This window comes from Stegostoma tigrinum, chromosome 7, assembly GCF_030684315.1.
Source record: "Stegostoma tigrinum isolate sSteTig4 chromosome 7, sSteTig4.hap1, whole genome shotgun sequence".
NCBI classification, from domain to species: domain Eukaryota; kingdom Metazoa; phylum Chordata; class Chondrichthyes; order Orectolobiformes; family Stegostomatidae; genus Stegostoma; species Stegostoma tigrinum.
Window position 1 is genome coordinate 6,970,419 of NC_081360.1, and position 21,608 is coordinate 6,992,026.

General features: G+C 41.6%; 1 protein-coding gene across 3 annotated transcripts in view; it reads right to left on the bottom strand.

The window, feature by feature from the left end:
- Nucleotides 1-17,880, bottom strand: part of LOC125454246 (transmembrane protein 41A-like) — a 33,102-nt gene extending 15,222 nt beyond the window's left edge. For all 3 annotated transcript variants that reach the window (XR_007247955.1, XR_007247954.2, XM_048534825.2), the window contains exons 1-4: nucleotides 17,670-17,880; nucleotides 13,716-13,869; nucleotides 10,414-10,575; nucleotides 4,097-4,235 (exon numbers count right to left, since the gene is read on the bottom strand). Coding sequence is in view for 1 of the 3 variants with exons in the window: in XM_048534825.2 (XP_048390782.1) it covers nucleotides 4,097-4,235; nucleotides 10,414-10,575; nucleotides 13,716-13,869; nucleotides 17,670-17,818 (604 nt within the window). In the remaining 2 variants the exon portion in view is untranslated. The remainder of the gene's footprint in view (nucleotides 1-4,096; nucleotides 4,236-10,413; nucleotides 10,576-13,715; nucleotides 13,870-17,669) is intronic.
- Between the last annotated feature and the right edge of the window lie 3,728 nt (nucleotides 17,881-21,608).

The following is a 21,608-nucleotide window of genomic DNA, read 5'->3' on the forward strand; positions in this document are numbered from 1 at the left end:
AGGTCCAGACCTGAAATGTCAGCTTTCCTGCTCCTCTCATGCTGCCTGGCCTGCTGTGTTCATCCAGCTCCACACTTTGTTATCTCAGACTCCAGCATGGGCAGTTCTTACAATCTCTCACCAATATACCATACCTCGTGGCATCCTTGCCTGCAGCGTTCGAGGTAGACAATATTGGCTGAGTCACAAATATCTGCCATGTATGCGATGGGTGGACCATCATTATACAGAATAGAACAGACTACTGCAAAGAAGCGTACCAACAACTGAACAACCAGGAACACTCCAGGCAACTACCTGTCAACCAAAGATCACACCCATCAACTCAATAGACTGATCAAGACCTTTGATCCAGAACTTCAGAGTGTCCTATGCACTCTCATCTCACATACTGCTTGCATTGTGACAATAAACAAAGCCAACACACCTGGACACTGCACACAGAGAACCTCTCTGGCCATGTCAAAGGCATGTTGGAACTAATTGCACAAGGAAACCCCAGCTTCCGTTGCCACACTACAGAAACTCAGCAACCACGGACCAGACAAACCAGGAACATTCCTCTCACGATGGATGTTTTGACACTCTGCACCAGCATCACCCACGGCGATGGCATCACTGCAACGGCCTCAGTACTCAACACCAACAACTGCCAATTTCCAGACACTGTCCTACAACTCATCTGCTTCATCCTGACCCACAATGTCTTCACTTTTGACAACCAGGTTTTCATCCAGGCACATGGAACAGCTATGGAGACCAAAGTCACACCCCAGTACGCCAACATTTTCATGCACAGGACATCCGGACCAGTGCTATTCATCAGATACGTCGACGGCATTTTCTTCCTTTGGACTCATGGTGAGGAGTCACTGAAACGATTACACAATGATATCAACAAGTTGCATCCCATCGCCAGACTTACCATGGACTACTCTTCAAAGTCAGTTTCATTCTTGGACACACGCATCTCCATCAAGGACGCACACCTCAGTATCTCACTCTACTGCATGTCCATGGATAACCTTACAATGCTGCAGTTCTCTGGCTTCCACCCTTAAAGAAGCTATCTCCTGAGGACAAGCCCTGCATATACACAGGATCTGCTCAAATTAGGAGGGATGTGACGGACACCTAAAGGTGCTGAAAGACACCTTCATAAGAACAGAATACAATACTCAATTCATCAATCGCCAATTTTGATGTGGCACCCCCCGCAAAAAAGCCACAATGACCCCCTCAGAACACAAGACACAGGACATGACCAATACAGTAACCTTTGTCGTCCAATACTTCCCCAGAGAAGAAAAGCTATGCCATATTCTTTGCAGCCTTCAACACGTCATCGATGAACATCTCACTAGGATCATCCCTACAACCCGACTTCCCGGCTTCAAACAACCGTCAAACCTTACCCAGGCCATCATTTGCAGCAAACTTCCCAGCCTTCAGAACAACGCAGATGCTACAATAACGGATGAATGGACACCGTGCATTGCTAGACAGGAGAGTTCCCTCCCAGTTGGGGAACACTTCAGTATTCAAACACATTTAGCCTCCGACCTTCTGCTGAGCATCCTTTGAATATACAACACAGAATCGCCGAGCAGAAACTGAAAACTAAGTTCCATACCCATGAAGACGACCTCAGCCATGATCTTGAGTTCATCTTGCACTACATGTAATCCTGCTATACTGTTCTGAATTTGTAAAATCTTTCTTACTGTCCTGTTTTGACACAATCACCATAATTTATGACCTTAATTCGTTTGTAGAGTTTTGGATTACTCGTTACATCGCATAGACCCTTAGCACACAGCTTTTATAAATATCATGTTATTCCAGCTGTTTGGTTTGTTTCCAGCACCACCTTATTTTAAATTTCTTGTATTTATCTCTCTGCCTCAATTAATCTGATTATAGATTATCCTTTCACTTTGTGATCAGCTGCTGACACTTTACTCACATCATCTGACACTTTTGATCACCTGCAAAGACTCATTACTCAACCTGTTGACACTGCAATCACCATTTGTACGATCTTTTGATCTCTGCCTACGTGCTTTTCTTCACTTCACCTGATGAAGGAGCAGCACTCTGAAAGCCTGTGATTTCAATCAAACTTGTTGGACTATAACCTGGTATTGTGTGACTTCTGACCCTCAGGAAACCGACAAACATAAACAGTGATACTGTAGGCTAACAACGAGAACGAGCACAGATCCAAGTTGAACGTTTCCTTTTATCTGTTAGACGAGAGAAGGTAAACTGACAACAATCAGGAGGAACCATGAATAAAAGCTTCCCATTTCATTGAAAGCTCTCGATATCGGTTAGACAGAGCAAAACTCCCATGACGCTTCCTTCCTGATATTCAAGAGCATCCCCAGAGTACACAACAGGCTTCACATATCCGAGTTACAGCACACAGGAAATGAACATTTGATTGCCTGTTCACAGGGTCTCATGGTGAATGGCTGCCATTTCCAAATAACAACCTGAAACAAGTAGCCATGACTTAAATTCCCATCCACCTTTGCAATAATTGTCCATTTGATCCCTTGAGCCCAGCTCCCGGAATTGTTATATTGGATAAAGTGGTTATTTGTCTAATTGTAACTGTATCAGCTCCTGCATCTCATTTAGTATCTCTATCTTGCCTTTTTTAATAAAAATACACACATTCTTTATTTCCAAACAAACATTTAATTCCACTATGAACCATTTGAGTGACACTGCCTCCATCACGATCTCAGGCAGCACAAACCAGACCCTAACTACAGCTGCCTGAAAAACTTCCTTATACTACTGATTCTTCAACCAAATACTTCAAATTTGAACCCTCTTGTTCCAAGTAGGAAGATTTTCTCCCTAGTTAGGTTGTCTAGGCACTTCAAGATTTTGAATACTTTAGCTAGATCTCCTGTCAGCTTTATCTTCTCCAAGGAGAACAGGCCCAGATTCTCCAGTTTATCATAGTTACTGAAATTCCTCACGCTCAGAAAAATTCTTGTAAAGCTCTTCTGCACTCCCTCCAGTTTATTCACATCTGCCCTAAACTTTAGTACGTATAACTATACTCAATACGCCAGGTGAAGCTGAACTGGTATCTTGTACAAATTCAATATTATCTCCTTTCTCTCGTACTCTCTGCCTCATAAATAATGCCTTGGATACCATGTGCTTCGTAAACTGCTTTCTCAATCTGCCCAGCCAACTTCAATGACTTATACCTTATCACACCCAGGTCCCTCTGCTCATGCACTTACTTTAGATTTTCACTCTGTTTGATGTTCTCCCTACCAAACTGTATTACTTCACACCTCTGCTTTAAACTTCATCTACCAGCCTACTGCTCCAACTTGTCAATGGGAGTTGGAGTTCCACATCGTCCACCTTGGAGGTTACAAGTTTCCATGATTCACAAATCAGGAAAAGCAAGGTCCCAACAGTGCATCCCGGAGAACTCCACCCCAACCATTATTCTTCGACATCTTTTCACCATTACTCTGTTGCTTATCCTTCAGTTAGTTTATAACCACATTGTTACTGTCTTTCTTCCAGGAGCTCAAATTTTCTTTAAATCTGCATGGCACTGTATCAAATGCCTACAGAAATCTCATGTACACTGTATCAACAACATTACCTGACTAACCCTGTTACCTCTTTAGGGAACTCTGGGGAGTGCTCCTGAACCTGCATTTCTGTGACTAATCCTCATTGTTTTGATGTATTGCTTCTATAATTTTGTCAGCCACTGAAGTTAAACTGACTGATCTGTAGTTATTTGGCTCAACGTTACACCATTTTCGAACAAGGGTATAATGTTAGCAGTTTTCCAGTCCTCTGACAGCAGCCCTTCCTAGCACAAGGAAGACTGAAAAAATTACTACGGCCTCCCTAGCTTCTAATTATACAGGAGTGGGAATTAAAACATCCACATGTAGGATAAAAAATAGAGGCTAACTGCCAACTCAAGGACAGACCAAGAAAGACAGTTTGACTCATTTGCCAAGTACATGCAAAACATGATTACGGAGGTAGGGTAAAGGGGTTGTCTTTTACATTGAGATTTACAGTAGGAATCATAGCTCACCAATTACGATGGAGAAGAAGAACTGCATGAGAGGAACATTAAGAATGGGAGATGTGATGTTTAGGAACCAGTTTGGAGTCATTGGGAAAAACCTGAGGAACAAAAGGAAGAAAAAGAGGCTGTTCCTGTTTTCCTGCACCTATATTTAGAAAATCAGAAAAAAGAGGCAGAATTAATACTCCAACATGATAAAAACAACTCTACAAATGTTTTTGATATTAAAATGAACAAATTATGAATCCACAAATCCTGGACTGTTTAATCAATTTCAGCATCTGTCTGGCTAGGTTTCTTCTTTTCATCCATCAAGTAAAACAAAACAAATTCCTTTGAGAATTTGTTACAGAGAAATTCTATGATATTTTTTAATATGGTATGTGAAAATGTACCGTTCCTTACCATTGACTGGTCGGGCTGCTTCCTTTGTCTCTGGCCTGGCTCAGGATTTCTGGAACTGTTGTCAAAGTTTCCCCAGATTACACAGGGTGAGTGAAAGGATCTCAGATGAATGAAACCATTAGCTCTGCAGGCTCCCTTGCCTTCTCAAGGCCAAGTAACTGGTGCACTTGATATCAGAGGCTCAGTTGTTCAGGAATAAGTGAATGAAGCAGGAATGTTAAATTTCACTTCTTTGTTTTTAAGAAAAACGACCATCAGCAATGCTGGAGTGACAATAGATAAATCAAAATTCCAGGTACGCTTGAATTGCCCCCATTTACTTATCTTATTTCAATAAATCTGACTCAAAGTACCTCAGAGGTCCTACATCTTATGCAATATTGCTCTGTACACTATAAATATATCTTTGCGTATTATTATAGGCCCGGACCAGATTCGTCCTCTGCTGCTTTGGGAAGCGAGAAATGCAATTGCTTCGCCACTTGCGAAGATCTTTGCGTCCTCGCTCTCCACTGGAGTCGTACCCGAGGACTGGAGAGAGGCAAATGTAATTCCTCTCTTCCAGAAAGGAAATAGGGAAATCTCTGGCAATTACAGACCAGTAAGTCTCACGTCTGTCGTCTGCAAGGTGTTAGAAAGGATTCTGAGGGATAGGATTTATGACCATCTGGAAGAGCATGGCTTGATCAAATACAGTCAACACGGCTTTGAGAGGGGTAGGTCATGCCTCACAAACCTTAGAGTTTTTTGAGGATGTGACTAGAAAAGTTGATGAGGGTCGAGCTGTGGATGTGGTGTATATGGACTTCAGTAAGGCATTTGATAAGGTTCCCCATGGTAGGCTCATTCAGAAGGTCAGGAGGAATGGGATACAGGGGAACTTAGCTGCTTGGATACAGAATTGGCTGGCCAACAGAAGACAGCGAGTGGTAGTAGAAGGAAAATATTCTGCCTGGAAGTCAGTGGTGAATGGGGTTCCACAGGGCTCTGTCCTTGGGCCTCTACTGTTTGTAATTTTTATTAATGACTTGGATGAGGGGATTGAAGGATGGGTCAGCAAGTTTGCAGACAACACAAAGGTCGGAGGTGTCGTTGACAGTATATAGGGCTGTTGTAGGCTGCAGCGGGACATTGACAGGATGCAGAGATGGGCTGAGAGGTGGCAGATGGAGTTCAACCTGGATAAATGCGAGGTGATGCATTTTGGAAGGTCGAATTTGAAAGCTGAGTACAGGATTAAGGATAGGATTCTTGGCAGTGTGGAGGAACAGAGGGATCTTGGTGTGCAGATACATAGATCCCTTAAAATGGCCACCCAAGTGGACAGGGTTGTTAAGAAAGCATATGGTGTTTTGGCTTTCATTAACAGGGGGATTGAGTTTAAGAGTCGTGAGATCTTGTTGCAGCTCTATAAAACTTTGGTTAGACCGCACTTGGAATACTGCGTCCAGTTCTGGGCGCCCTATTATAGGAAAGATGTGGATGCTTTGGAGAGGGTTCAGAGGAGGTTTACCAGGATGCTGCCTGGAATGGAGGGCTTATCTTATGAAGAGAGGTTGACTGAGCTCGGTCTCTTTTCATTGGAGAAAAGGAGGAGGAGAGGGGACCTAATTGAGGTATACAAGATAATGAGAGGCATAGATAGAGTTGATAGCCAGAGACTATTTCCCAGGGCAGAAATGGCTAGCATGAGGGATCATAGTTTTAAGCTGGTTGGAGGAAAGTATAGAGGGGATGTCAGAGGCGGGTTCTTTACAGAGAGTTGTGAGAGCATGGAATGCGTTGCCAGCAGCAGTTGTGGAAGCAAGGTCATTGGGGTCATTTAAGAGACTGCTGGACATGCATATGGTCACAGAAATTTGAGGGTGCATACATGAGGATCAATGGTTGGCACAACATTGTGGGCTGAAGGGCCTGTTCTATGTTCTATAGTTCATACTGCTGTTTAGTGGAACAGAGCAGCAGGAACCAGAGTGGCTGCATGAAATCAGAACAGAAACCATGTTGGCAGCTAGCCTGAAATTTCGCTGCAACTGCTTAATGAATTATAGCATTTATATAGCAACAGGAGTTAGCCACTTGAGATCTGCTCCACCATTGTGAGATCATGGCTGACCTTCACCTTCAAGCCCACTTTCCACACCCCGACACCCCGTTTCTCTCTACTTCCAAAGGACTAAAGGTCTGTCCATCACAGCCTGAAATATATTCAACAATAGAGCATCTGCAATCCTTTCAAATCAGATAGTCTTAAGATCTCTGCACCAATTTCTTTCCAAGCGCAAAAATGAAGGTCATCAGTTCCTAGGGATTTGTCAAATTTTAGTCCAAGTTTCTACAGTTTCTTTTTCTGATATTAATTACTTTAATTTTCTCACTTATTAATTACTTGGTTTCCATCTGATTTGTGAAGTATGTCTAATTGGGTGAAGACAGAAAAATATTTGTTCAAAATCTCTCCAATTTGCACATTTCCTTGAAAATTTACCCTACCTCTGCCTCCAGGGGTCCAACATTTAGTTTAGCTACTCTCCTTTTTATACACTTGTAAAACTTGTTTTGACCCTGGATATTCTTGGCTAGTTTACTCTGATTTTAACTCTTTCCCCTTCTTTAAGGATCGATTTTGCTTTGATCCATTGCTGCTTCCTAAAATGGTTCAAGTCCTCAGACTTATTAGAATCCTTCGCAACATGATAAGCCTCTTCACTGAAGCCAATACAATTCGTAACTTCATTAGCATTATCCATCCATTGCTTACGAGAGTTTTTGCTTTGTTTTAAATGAAACATCATTTGAATTGATTCTTTAAACATGTCCCACGGTTTTTATTTATTATTTTATTTCATGGGATCAAGGCTTCATCAACCAGGCCAACATTAGCTACCCAACTCTTATTACCCTTGGGCCACACTGCTGCCTAGACCAGTTCAGAGAGTATCAGAGATAATGGGAACTGCAGATGCTGGAGATTCCAGGATAATAAAATGTTCAGAGAGTAGTTGAATCAAACACATCACAGAGCTGGAGTTGCACGTAGGTCACATTGGATAAGGACAGTAGATTTCATTCCCTGAAGGACCTTAGACAACCAGCCTGACTTATATAATAATCGATGAATGTTTAACTGTCATTTGCACGGCCAATAGCTTTATTAAATTGCTGAATCTTTTAAATTCCAACAGCTGCCATGGCAGGATTTGAACCAATGTTCTCAGGACAAAGGATTACCTTTGGATTACCGGTCCAGTGATAGTACCACCACTCTCATATCCTTCAAGTCTATTTATCCAACTCTCCCCTTGTCCCTCTGCAATTGGCTTTAAGTTTAACGTTGTTCTTGGGAGGATGTCACTTTCAAACAATGATTACTTCCTTCACTCACCTGATTTCTTTTTAAACACCGATTATTAACCCTGCCCATTGTATAACACTGAATTGGACATAGCTTTACCCTTTACCGGTCCCACAATGTATCAAGACAGTTTTCTTGAAGCAAAACCATCTTCCAGATCACCTTTGCCCATTTAATTGCTCCAGTCTACATTAAGATCAGAGTCCCAATACTTACATTAGAACTTGGTCCAAAGGTAATAATTTCTTTCCATAGTACTACAAGACAACGACCTATTAACTAATCCCCACAGCATTTCCACTCTTGCTATTCCTATTTTTCAAGCATACTGATTTTATTCTTGATCCTATTAAACAAGTTATTTTCTCATGATGGTCCTTTACTGGAAGGACTATTCTCATTTCCATCCTGTCTTTTCCAAATGCACCGTGGATTATTTACTTCTCTGCCTTGGTCGCCCTGTAACCATATCTCTGTATAAACCAGTTATCTCTTTGTGCTAATGGATCTATCTTACTATGGACGCTTCACACTTTTGCACAAGAGTCTTAATATTATTTTACTACTACTACTCGCATGGATCTTGTTCGCTGATTTATCGTGTTAAACACTCTGTTCCTTCCTGTTGCACTCTGCATGACGTTTTACACAAGCGCAACACTGTTCTATGGTCTTGATTTTACACTTCGAACAGTATCTATTCCCTTGATTATGTCAGCCCCTATCAATACCATATTCTTATCATGACCTTGACTTGAATGGTATTCTGCGCCATGATCAAGCAACATCTTCTATCAGTCAATGTCACGTGGGTTAGGCCTCCCTACCAGCTTAATTCATTGTCACACATTCCAGTCTCTGACCATTAACTAAGTCAGAAGTTCTAATGGGTCTAAGGAACTAAGAGACTGCGTCTTGCAATTAAGTATCCAGATAGCAATTTCCCTTCCTGATATGCCAAGTGTCAGTAAATCCGAGTCCAGCTGACTGACTCTGGGTCCAAGCTGCAGATACTCTGAACATGTGGCTGTCCGGAACGGTAATTCATTCCACAAACTCTCATCTTGTAGGCATAGCACACGAACTGCTCTGCTATCAATCACTCATCTTAATAGCAAGATACAGTCCCCTTAGGCTGGAGACAGAAGAATATCATTCACCAGCTACTCAAGGTAGCTTTCCCTTTGCATCAAATTCCCACATAAATGCAGTTTACAAAGCATCAAGTTCTTGGATCATTCCGTAGAGTGGCAAACACTATTTATAAAAAGAGCTTACAATCCATATCTAAATTACAATTACTTAATCAGTTTTCTGCTGTGGTGACTAACACCTATTCAGGCTATCCCTTAATTGATTGGCAGTTAACACAAACTGCCTGGAAATGGCACCTTTCATTTTGCAATTTTAAAATGCTAATTCAGTCTAATAGTTCTAAATTATAGGTCAAGAAGTAAACAGAGAGAACCCTCCCACACATGTGCTGTGTGTAGGCACCCCTTCTGGAGATTTGCAAAGTGTGTCACACTTGCTTTGCACCATCTCCTCACATTCACTGTCACTCATCTGCAACCACCCTGCAACATCCATCAACCAACTGCCTCCTGACTTGGCACATGGATCACAGACCACCCTGTTCTCGGGCCACAATACTTTCTGATTATTACTTATTCAGTACTTCAGTGATACCCTCTGCTTCCACAGGAAGCCTCCTTTCATTGTACCTCATCAATCCCTCTGCTCTTTTTACTTTCCTCTTACTTACTGAGACAGCGTTGCTAAAATTTTGTAACATTTTGAAAATAGGTGATATCCATGATGAGCCACAGTGCAACGTCTGCTCAGGATACAATACAGTTCACTTATTCAGCCCCTCAAACCTACTTAACCATTTAGTTAGATCATAGCTAATCTGTAGCCCAATTCCACCTGCTAATTGTTGCTCCAAAATACTCAAAAAACAAAAAAAAAAAGCCTTAAAAATCATTGACCTCTGCTAGCATTTTAGGGGAGGGAGCTTTTGTGCAACAGAGTGCTCTTCTTGATTTCACTGACTGGCTTCTTCTAACTTTAAAATTCTGCACTGGTTAGCTTCCACCAAACTATAAAACTTCTCTCTAAGAGCCTATCAAATCTCTATTATTTTCAATTAGGTCACACCTCAAAGGAATACAACCCAAGTTCATTCAATTCGTCCTCAATTCATGTAACACTTGTTGAAAACCTCTGGATTCAAGACTCTCTCCAGGCATTTAGCACATAATCCAAGTTGCAACTTCAGCACTATACTCTTGGATGACAGGTTAAGCCTCCAGATGCAAAATTTTACACAAAAGTTCCTCTAGTGCCTTCGTCTATATTTATCCTTCAACTAATTGTTTTAAGTAGTTCTTTATCTTAGAACTGCTTGGGGAGTCTTTCCAAATGCAAATTGGCTGCACATTTGAACTGCGGCTTAAGGAAATTTTTATAACATCCAGAGTTCAAAGCAAGCTTCTATCCTCCCTGTTTAATATACAGAATTTACTCCACCATATGAAATCAGGGCAATTAGATTATTTACCTTTTGTTGTAGCATTGAGAGTCTCTCAGGAAACCGTTGCACGACAAACTGTTTACCGTATGTCTTGGAGAGCAGGAAGCAGAAGGTTGCTCCAATTGCTGTTAAAACACAGCACAAGGCAAGGCCCAGCCATGGTCCAAATAATGCACCTGCTAATATATTCTATATAGAGAGGGAAACTGCATTATTGAGGTATGATTACTATTTGTATCTACGCAATAAATTTTCTGCAACAGCTAAAAGACAGGAGACAGGAGAACAGAAAGTGCTGGAAATACACAATGGGTCTGAGGATCACAGACCTGAAACGTTAAATGGAGTTTCTCCCTCCACAGATGCTGCCAGAACTGCTGAGTATTTCCAGTATTTTCTGATTTTATTTCAATTTTCTAACATTCACAGTACTATGACAGGAAAACATTGAGGAAGGCCAAGTAGCTGAACATAATCCAGCACTGCCAGAGCAGGGCACTCCACAGATTCAGCTGAACTGAAAACTGTTAGCTCACATGGTTAATAGTCAAGTCAAAGCAAATGGCAAAACTCACTATAGTGCAGGAAGGATAGACCAGTAACTGCAATGCTGAAAATTAATGTAATGCTGTAAAAACACAAGCTCAAATTCCTGAAAAAAAAAGGTGCCAAGCTGGAAAGAGATTATTGAACCTAAAACTGCAGGGTTTAGCAAGCCAGTAAATCCTAGCTGATCACACAGATCTCAGTTTAAAAACGAGAAAACATGATTAATCCTCTGCTGTTTAAAATGACACCAATTGAGAAAACTGCTCCCTAACAAAAACAAAAATTAATGAAAGCGTGAATTAAAAATGTTTTGAAATCTCAACTAAGCTCAAGCAAAAAATGTTATTCAAGGATATAATGCCAAAGTCAGAGGTCTGAAAATCATGTGTGACAGGAATTAATCATTATAGTACTTCTGATTGCTAGTGAAATACAAATGCGTTTAGGTCACTTTAAATAGGTTGAATTATTAAACTTCAAATCAGTAGATAAGTCATTTTTCCGTGTTTACCTTCTTTCGACTGTGATTCAATGTATTTGTATCAAATCACCAAAATGACTTTAGTATTCAGTACAGCTGGTGCATTTAATACACAATGTCTGTGTTTGCAGACTTGCTGGATTCTTTATGTGCAAAGGGAAGCATGTGGCAATGCTTTGCAAAATATTTTCCAATGGGACCCTAGTTCAACACTCCATCTTCTTGAGGACAATCAGAGATGGGCAACAAATGCTGTTCTTGTCAAGAACACCCACGTCAGATGAACTGGTAAAAAACTTGAAAATTAACGTGGACCCAAACATCAGCAAAACTAAATAATAAAGCAATAATAGCAATAGTCTTCATGTAAATATTTGAGTTCGTACATCAGATATCACATTTTTCCATTTAGATGATGTATGTTCCAAAAGTACTTCTATATATTTGTTAAGTTTCAGAAAAGCTCTGTATAATTCGTGGCAAAAGGAGACTCAGTCCTTCTGCATCCATTCTTTCCAAAACCCTCCCCACAGTTGTTTGGCAGTGCCTCTCATTAACAACTCATCTCCATTTATTCACTGAGCCGAGCTACTTCCAACTCCCTTCTTCTGACATTCACTCAAGAGACCCTATCCCCAATACCTCTCCCTCATCCTCAAACCTCCTGTTTTGTTGCCCGCAGATCTCCATACCCCACCCCAACTGGTGATTTGCTGAAGACACGGTTCCAACAAGGCTGCCAGGTCTGGGTTGCTGTAAGGCTGAGTGGTGGTTCTCCTAGATCCTGCTCCTGGTCTTGTTACCAGCTGAGATTTTCCAGTCCAAGACTTTCTCTTGGTGGCTTTCAGAAAATTGGAGCAAGACCCAGCACAGACCAATTTCTCACTAAGCCAAAATAGGCCAAGACATCCCAGGTTCAATTCTTACTCCATTAGCCAATTTCAAACAAAGTAGCAACTGATGCACCATAATCGCACAGAGCATTACAGGACTATGGGGCCAAAGTCACCACAAACACCCAGGAATCTCACTGCCGATTGTTAACAAACTGCAATCCTGCTGGATAATGTGATATTTGGACTCAAGTTTTCATAAAATTACTCATGTCCAACCTGGCTGCATTAAATAGCAAGTATCATAGCTTAATTTCAAAACTGCCCAAAAAGGGTACTTCACACCCCTAAGATAGTTACTCAGCATCTTTATGAGAGGAAAGTTTGTTGTACAGAAGGCAGCTATGTGCCACCCCTCGAAAGGAGTTACCACTTAGGCCCACACCTTGTAATTCCCTGGTACCCTTACAGAGTTTTCTCCAAATATCTGGACACCTCTCATTCCCCCAACCCCACTATTCGCAGGACTGCATTCTACATTCGAAGATCATAGAATCCCTACAGCATGGAAACAGGCCCTTCGGCACTAGCCCACACCAATGCTGAGGGCATCCCATCCAGACCCATCCTCCAAAAACCCACCAAACCTACAATCCCTGAACACTATGGGCAATTTAGCTTGGCCAATACACCAAACCTGCACAACTTTGGACTTTCTAAACCGTACTCTGTTACTTCAATGATCTTTCATCTACCGAACAAAAAGTTTGAATATTCCTTATTTAAAACTGTGTCATATTAAAGAGTCAAATTTTATCCTGAAGTCATCCTAATTACTCAGTTGGAATTTGGTCTTTGCAGAAGACAAAAAAGACCTAAAAAGACAGGTTATAATTATTCCAAAAGGACTAAACAAGCTGGGTTTCTCTAGAAATGTCAAGACTGACAGCCAATCCAATTGGCATTTTAAAATGATTAAGAGCTTTGATATTGCCAATATATAAATGTAGATTTTTCCACTTGTCAAAACTACTAAATACAAGATGGTCACCAAAAAAGAATTCAGAAGAAATCTCTATAAGTGATACTTCCCATCACAGAATGGTACCAACAAGTAGCACAAATGTAGTTAAGAGGAAATTCAGGGAGGAGAAAGAGATGTGAGGTTATGCTCATCGGCTGAGCTGACATAAGCTAGGAAAACTCCTGTCCATCATAAACATGGGCACAGGCCAGATGGGCCAAATGACCTATTTCTGTGCTATAAATACAACGTAATTTAACCACAGCCATCTTTAGTGTTTTTTTTTAAATGGAACAGTAACAGCCTCCAGGCATACATCTAATGAAAATATTGGTGTTTCTTTTCCTTGCATTGTCAAAATACCTCACACTGTATTCCCTGGAAGTCATTTATATTTACAGACTTTCACATTGCAACACAGCTGCCCAGGCTCAATACTTGCCAGGAAGGAGGAGCCAGGGATTGCAAACGTCTGTTTGTAGAGGTATGCACTACAGAACAGTAGGAGCACATAACCAGCATGCTGAGCTCTGTAGGATTGCAGCAAGCCAGCAATCGCTCGCAGTTCTTCCAGGTCAGATGGAAATGTTAGTAACCTACAGAAAACAAAAGAAAATAGCATGATTGCCCCCATGAACTGACAGCACAATTGAATTAGATTCATATACATATGTAATCTCATCCAAGCAGATTTCTTATCTAAGCATTTAATTATCTGTAAATTTTTGAATTCAGGACCAAAAGGCAATGAATAAAACTCAGTGGAGAAAACCAAAGTTGTAAACAGATTAATGAGGAAATATGGATCATTTGACGTTAACCATGGTTCTTAAAGATCTTCTTGTATGGGGTGTCACTCCCATGTGGGCCTGTACAGGCACAACAGATGCTGCGCTACCACCAGCAGCGGAATCAAAACTCTTCAGGCGCAGATTCACAGTCTCTCGAGATGCTACACAATAATGAGGGAAGAGTACCATAGCTGTGAAGTCTGGGGACGTGCTTCAGCCAACTCCAAGCACCTTAACTCCATTTCAACAGACTGAAGATTTCAGAATGGAGTAAGTTACATAGTAAGAGCACCCAGGAACAAAATGGCTTTTCTTAGTCTATCTTAAAGACCTAGATTTTGGTGTACACGGCACAATTTGAAAATTTAAGAATCAAACGCAGTGTGGAATATTCTAAACTATGAAGTGGATAGGTACCAACTTAGAGAAGCAGAAAGGCCAGCAACTGGGCACACATGTAAAATAAAACATTTTGTATTAAGAACACATAAAATACAGCACCCAATTCCAAAGAACAAAGGAGTCTTGTGGTGAAGTGGTACTGTTTAGATAGCTGGTCCAGGAGGCCTTAGCTCAAGTTCATCTGCTCCCTAGATCTGTAATGCCATCTCTGAATAGACTGATTAGAAATATCTACAATTCCAAAGAAGGTGCAGAAGGAGCTAGGAGTATATGTGCATAAATTATTGAAGGCGGCAGGGCAGGTAGAGAAAGCAGTTAATAAAGCATACTGGATCTTCTGCTTTATACATAGAAACACAGAGTACAAATGTAAAGAGGCTGTGCTTAATCTTTATAACACACTAGTTTGGCCTCACCCAGAGTACTGCATCCAGTTTCTGACGTCACACATCAGGAAGGAGATGAAAGAGTAAAAGACTTTGAAATTTTACAAGAATAATTTCGGAGATGACAATTTCAGTTAGGTGGGCATTCAATACTATCTAGGAACAAGGGCAAGGTTTATTGCAAGGTTTTCAATAGGTTATTGAAATCAACTTAGCAAACTGGACAGAAGAAGCCAGGAGAGAAGATTCCTGTGCTTGGGCTACCAGTCAGTCAGGTACTCAGAAGCAGAGAGAAAAGGGTCTAAGGCTCTAAGCCATCCAGGATCTAGGATGTACAGCCAATTGTTAGGATAAACATAGAAACATAGAAGATAGGAGAAGGTGGCCATTCGAGCCTGCTCTGCCATTCTTCATGACCACAGTTGATCATACAGCTCAATAGCCTAATCCTGCTTTCTCCCCATAGCCTTTGATCCCATTCACCCCAAGTGAATTTATCAAAAAAGTGACTAGATAAAGCAAAGGTTTGGACATCAACTACTTCCTGTGGTAATGAATTCCACAGGCTCACTCTTTGGATGAAGAAATGTCTAGTCATCTCATCCTAAATCATCTACCCCAAATCCTCGCACTGTGACCCCTGGTACTGGACAGACTCACCATTGGGAACATCCTCCCTGCATCTACCCTGTCCAGTCCTTTTAGGATTTTACACGTCTCTATGACATTCTCTCTGCCACCGCCATTCATCTGAACTCTAGTTCAAACAATCCCAACCTCGTCAATTTCTCCTCATACATGAGACCTGCCAATAAGGACTCAAAAAATTGCCCTGGAAACTACGGAAGCTCCATGCAGCTGAAAGAGAATGAAGGAAGCTCTACGGTAAAGTTCATTACTGTTTGGTCAAAACAATGGAATCTCAAGGCTTTATTCTCTTTGAGAGATCCCAGCTGCTTTTCTTCTAATTAAAAGACAAGTTATAGTCCTAAAACAGATTGTAATATAAATCTGATGTTCTGGTCTGGGATCGTAACCCACCTTGACATGAATTATAACACAGGCTGTAGCACTTTGGATGAGCACACATTTGGGTGGATGGTGGAAAAGTGGTCAGAAAAGCATTGGAAGAGGGAAATCTGGAGACAAAGTCATGGATGAAGGTTTCAGCAGCAGACAAGCTAAGACAGTATCAGAGCTGGATGATGTAATGAAGGAAGAAGTAGATTATCATAGTGACAAAGCAGGCAAGTAGTCGCAATCCAGATCGATCAACAACGGGAAACATTTAAAAGCTCATCCAAAATAAAGTGCACTAAAAGCGAAGAGAAAAACTAGACACTTTTGTAACTCCATGGATAGACACAAGGAAACATCTACAGGTTAGGAATGAGGTGACAGTAACTATGTAGACAGCAAAAATGCATAGGGTGAGAGAGAATAAGAGATCACAAAGAAATGTTCAAAGAACAATTAAAAGGGCAGAAGGGAACTATGAAATTACATTAGCAAGTAACATGAAACAGAATGTAAAATATTTTATAGGCATGTGAATTTACCAGGGAGATAGAACAGGTGGCCATCAAACTGACTAATGCAGGATATCTAAAATCAAAAGTGGTCTCATTGAATAAACTAATTAAAAAGGAGTAAAATCCCTGTTCCAGATGGATTTCATCCACACAATTCAAAAGCAATCTAGGAGACGATAGTTGAGGGATTCCTGCACACATCCAAGAAGCTGTTAGAAAAGGTAGTGTGCCAGGGATCTTGCTGACAGCTATCATAATTCCTATAAATAAACAGGGCAGAACATGAGCAGGGAAGTTAGAAAACAATCACCTTTAACATCAGTGATTTAAAAACAACAAGATCTTTGCTATCAAAAGGAAGAACACTCATAAAAGTCAATAAAAAGTGCACAGTGGACAAATGTCATTTGATTAATCTTATTCAATTTTGAGGGGACATCAGGCAAAAAAAATAAGATTTTTGCTTTCAGACACTGATCCACAGCACTTTTCCACACTTAGTGATTGGAACACATTTGTTAGTAACCACATCTTTGGGATAACTCTGGTTTAAACAATTTCAGCCACAGTACCTGCAAGACATATAGCTCTGCCAGCTTAGTTCGCAACTCCTTCACACTTTCAAAGAATAAAATCACACTAAATTGGTATTGATAACATTACAAACACCAGAAAATCTATGCATAACTGAGAAAAACTCTTTCCAGCACCATACAAATGTGAAATTTCCCAACTCGTTGTGAAGGGAGAACATTAGGTAGGTTAAGATGACAAGAGGCACTGACAGAGTAAAGACAAAAACTAATTCCTCTGCTTAATGAGTCAATAATGAGAACTTGCCTAAAATCAGTCATCCGGAGAGGAGAGAATCGTGTTTTCATATGAGTTTTTGCGATCGGAAACACTATCTGAGAAAGGTGGCGGCAGCCAACACTGACCATCGCTGGCATACCGTCGGGTGGAGAAGGGAAGGGAAGAAAGCTAGACCGTAAATGATCGGTCGGCGATTGAAGGATGGAAAATAGGAGCAGGAATCAGCCAATATTACCATCCAACTCAATTTGCCCCAACAATACAAGTGCCCGGAGGTGGACGGAACAGCCAAATTCAGTGGGGCAGATAGCAGTGTAACCTTGCTGTGCACAAACCTCCATTTCCAATGAACAACAGACTCCCTTCGGACACCGACAGACATAGGATGCCATGACTCCTGCCTCTCCCTGTACCATCCCCCATTTGGACACTCTCTCCTCGCCTTTCTTCCTCCTCCTCCTTAGGCGCTCACCTGGATTCCTGTCTCTCCTCTTCCTCCTCCTGGCCGTTCAGCGGCTCCCGGCTATGCACTACATGGGGCAAGTTGCTGGACAGCACGTACAGATAGATCGTGGCAGCGGCGAAAATGAGCACCAAGCCGACAGGAGACTTGGCCGACATGAACCCGGACCCGAAACCGGGAGCCCACGCTATTCCCTAGCGCTGAAGGTGTCCACGACGAGTACGCGGCAATGCGCAGGCGCTTCGCCGGCACGCCACATGACCGTCCCGGCGGGGCGCCGTTGGACGTCACAACGGCCCCTCCCCCTCGGCGCCATGGCAACGGTACACCCCAGTTCCACCTTGGGAGTTTGTTGATGATTTCAGATACGTTCATGACCACTGTCATTGAGATAAATTTTAGATTCCAGATTCATCAACTGCATGTGTAACCCAGCGGCCACCCATTAGTGTTAATTTTAAGCATGTCCCCACAGCTATAAAGGCCCTGGAACTGTAGATGACTGGCCCCCAGTGACTTGAAATGAATTGAATTTGCTTTAATATCACGTACTCACTCCACAGTTATCCTGTGGCAGTTGCTACTTTAGAACAGCCAGACTGAAGCTCTGCTCCAGGCATCGGGTTTTGAGCAATACTGAAATAATTTGTGGAAATCCAAAAGGAGAAGCATTGGCATTGAGAATAACAAGGTGTAGAGTTGGATGAACACAGCAGGCCAAGCAGCATCAGAGGAGCAGGAAGGCTGACTTTCAGGCCTAGACCCTTCTTCGGAAATGGGCATTGACAGAACAAAAGCGATCTGTATAAAGAGAACTCACTGACTAAGATAGATAGATAACTCTACCTAATGAGTTATCTCTTCACACCGTGTAAGAATTAGATGCTGACAAGAAATATTGCAGGAACACCAAGCCTGCTGTGCCTGGAAAATGCACAGGTCTGATGCACATTGAGGAAATCATTTTAAACGAAGAAAAAAATCTGGGAAACAGTCAGCAGATCACACAGGTTGGAGAGAGAAATTGATTTAACACTTCAGGTTGATGGCCTTTCATTAAAACTGCAACATGAATGCCTTTACAAATACAAAGCCAGGGAATAAATGGGGATGAGGGTAATGTGAGAAGGAGGTGATGTAAAGAATAGAAATAAATTGATTAAATGACATGCTTGATTAAAAGACAAAAATGGAGCAAGATAAAAGCAATGAAACAAAAGATGTAATAAGAGGAGTTCTGAATGATTGTAACAGACTATAACAAAATATTCCCATTTCAGGGAGGAGGGCCATGAGGCCAAAGGAGGTGCTGGAGAATGGACTGCAGCTCACCCTGCTGCCTGTAAAACAATAGGAAAAGCCACCTGCCCGTCGCCCTGAGCAACAGCCATTCCCATTTCACTTGTCCTCCATGAGTAAACTTTGTTATAGAGTCAGAGAGATAAGGTCCTTAGGCCCATCACATCCACACTGTTAAAAAAAGCACTTAACTATTCTACTTACATTTTTCAGCGCTTGGCCCACAGCCTTGTGTGCCTTGTACATCTTAAATACTTCTTAAATGTTATGAGGGTTTCTGCCTCTACGATTCCCAGATTCAAAAGAAACTTTTCCTCACATCTCGCCAAAACTTCTGCTCCTTACCTTAAATCTATGCCCCGATCCTTGATCCTTTCATCAATTGGAAAATTTTCATCCTGTCTACCCTATCCATGCCCTTTATAATTTTATACATTTCATTCATGCATTCTCTCAATCTCCACTGCTGGAGGGAAACCACCCCAGTCTGTTGGGTCTCTTTTCACAACTGAAACTCTCCAGTCCGGGCAACATCATGGTAAATCTCCTCTGTACCCTCTTCAGTGCTATCACATTTCTTCTACAAGGCGGATTCCAAAACTGGACACAATACTCTAGCTGTGGCCTAATCAACATTTTATAGAGCTCCAGCATAACCTCCCGGCTCTTAAATTTGGTGCCCCAACTAATAAAGGCAATTATACTATATGTTTTATTAAGCCCTTTATCCATTTGTCCTGATAAATTAAGGGACCAGTATACATGCACACTGAAGTCCCTTTGAACCTTGGCACTTCCAGGTCCTATCATTCATCATGTACTCTGTTGCTTTGTTTGTCCTGGCCAAGTGCATCGCCTCACATTTATCCAGATTGAATTCCATTTAGCACTGAACAGCCCATCTGACTAGCCTATCTATATTTTTTTCTTATCCAGGGCTACCCTCCTCACTGCTTACGACCTCACCAATTTTTGTATCTGTGAAATTACTGATAAATCCTCCTGCAGTTGTCTAGATCATTTATATAAACTACAAACAGCATAGGCTCTAATAATGACCCCTAATGACTTAACAGTTGGAATAAAATCCCTCAGCCATCACTCTCTATTTCCTGCTACTCAGCCAATTGTGAATTTGATTTACTGGATCCTATGGTCTCTTATCTTTGCTCCCAGATGAGACCTTATCAAAAGCCTTGCCAAAGTCCTAGTAGACAACACCAAAAGCATTTACACACCTGTTCACCTCTTCAAAAACTCAATAAATTTGGTGAGACATGACCTCCCCCTAACAAAAACCAAGTTGATTAATCCCTGTCTCTACAAATGCAGATTAACTCTGTCCCTCAGAATTGCATACAATGGTTTCTCCATCCCTTGCTCTCTTGTTGAGTAATGGTGCCATATTGACTGCCCTCCAGCCCCTCTCCTGAGACCAGAGAGTAACTGAGCATTTTTATAAATGCTCTGCTATTTTCTCCCTTGCTTGACTCGACAACCTGGGAGACATTTATTCTGACTCTGTAATTTATCCACTTTTAAGCCTGCCGGACCATTCAGAACTTCCTCTCTGTCTATGCTAATTTCTTTAATTGTATCACAGAACTTATCCCTGATTTCTATTCTCATACCATCTCTGGTTGGCCTTGAGAAGCTGTGGGTGAGCTACTTTCTTGGATCACTGTAGTCCGTATGGTATACAAAATCAACAGTGCTGATAAGGAGAGAGTTCCAGCCTTTCGATTCAATGTTACAGACAGTTTACATGTGTTAAAACCAGTTCTCTCCCTATTCTTACCATCTGTCCATGAGCTCACAGATATTTAATTTAGTTCCCCTTTTTAAACAGGAATGGGTATTTTCCCACTACCTCTGTTTGTGGACTCTGGCTTTGCAAGGTTAAATTAGATTAGATTCCCTACAGTGTGGAAACAGGTCCTTCGGCCCAACAAGTCCACACCGCCCCTTGAAGCATCCCACCCAGACCCATCCCCCTGTAACCCACACACCCCTGAACACTACGGGCAATTTAGCATGGCCAATCCACCTAGCCTGCACATCTTTGGACTGTGGGAGGAAACCGGAGCACCCGGAGGAAACCCATGCAGACACGGGAAGAATGTACAAATTCCTCACAGGCAGTCGTCCAAGGCTGGAATTGAACCCAGATCCCTGGCGCTGTGAGGCTGCAGTGATAACGACTGAGCCACCGTGCTGCAAGAACCACATCTACACTGTTCATATGCTGTTAGAAATGGGAGGGGTGGATAAGTGGCATTAAAGACCTGCATGCAAGCTTACAAAGAGAGATTGAATCAAAAAAACAAAAGAAATTGGCAACAAAGTAAGTACAAAACAACTGAAGGATACTGTTTTATCAATGTACTTGCTTTCAAGATGGAGTCCCAAGGCCCAAATCTGGAGTTAGCAGTCTGGAATTTCTTTATGAGGTGATTGATTGGAAGGCTGGCAGTTCGGAAAGTGCAAATAGTTTATTTTTAATCTTTGAAGATCCTAAGTAATATTACTGAAATATGATTTCTGCTTCACTGTTTTGATGATCAAAATTTAATTATTAACAGAGAATACAAAGATTGGCTGATTTTCCTTTGTAGCCCAGAGTTACAGAGTTTTCATATCATCAGTAGT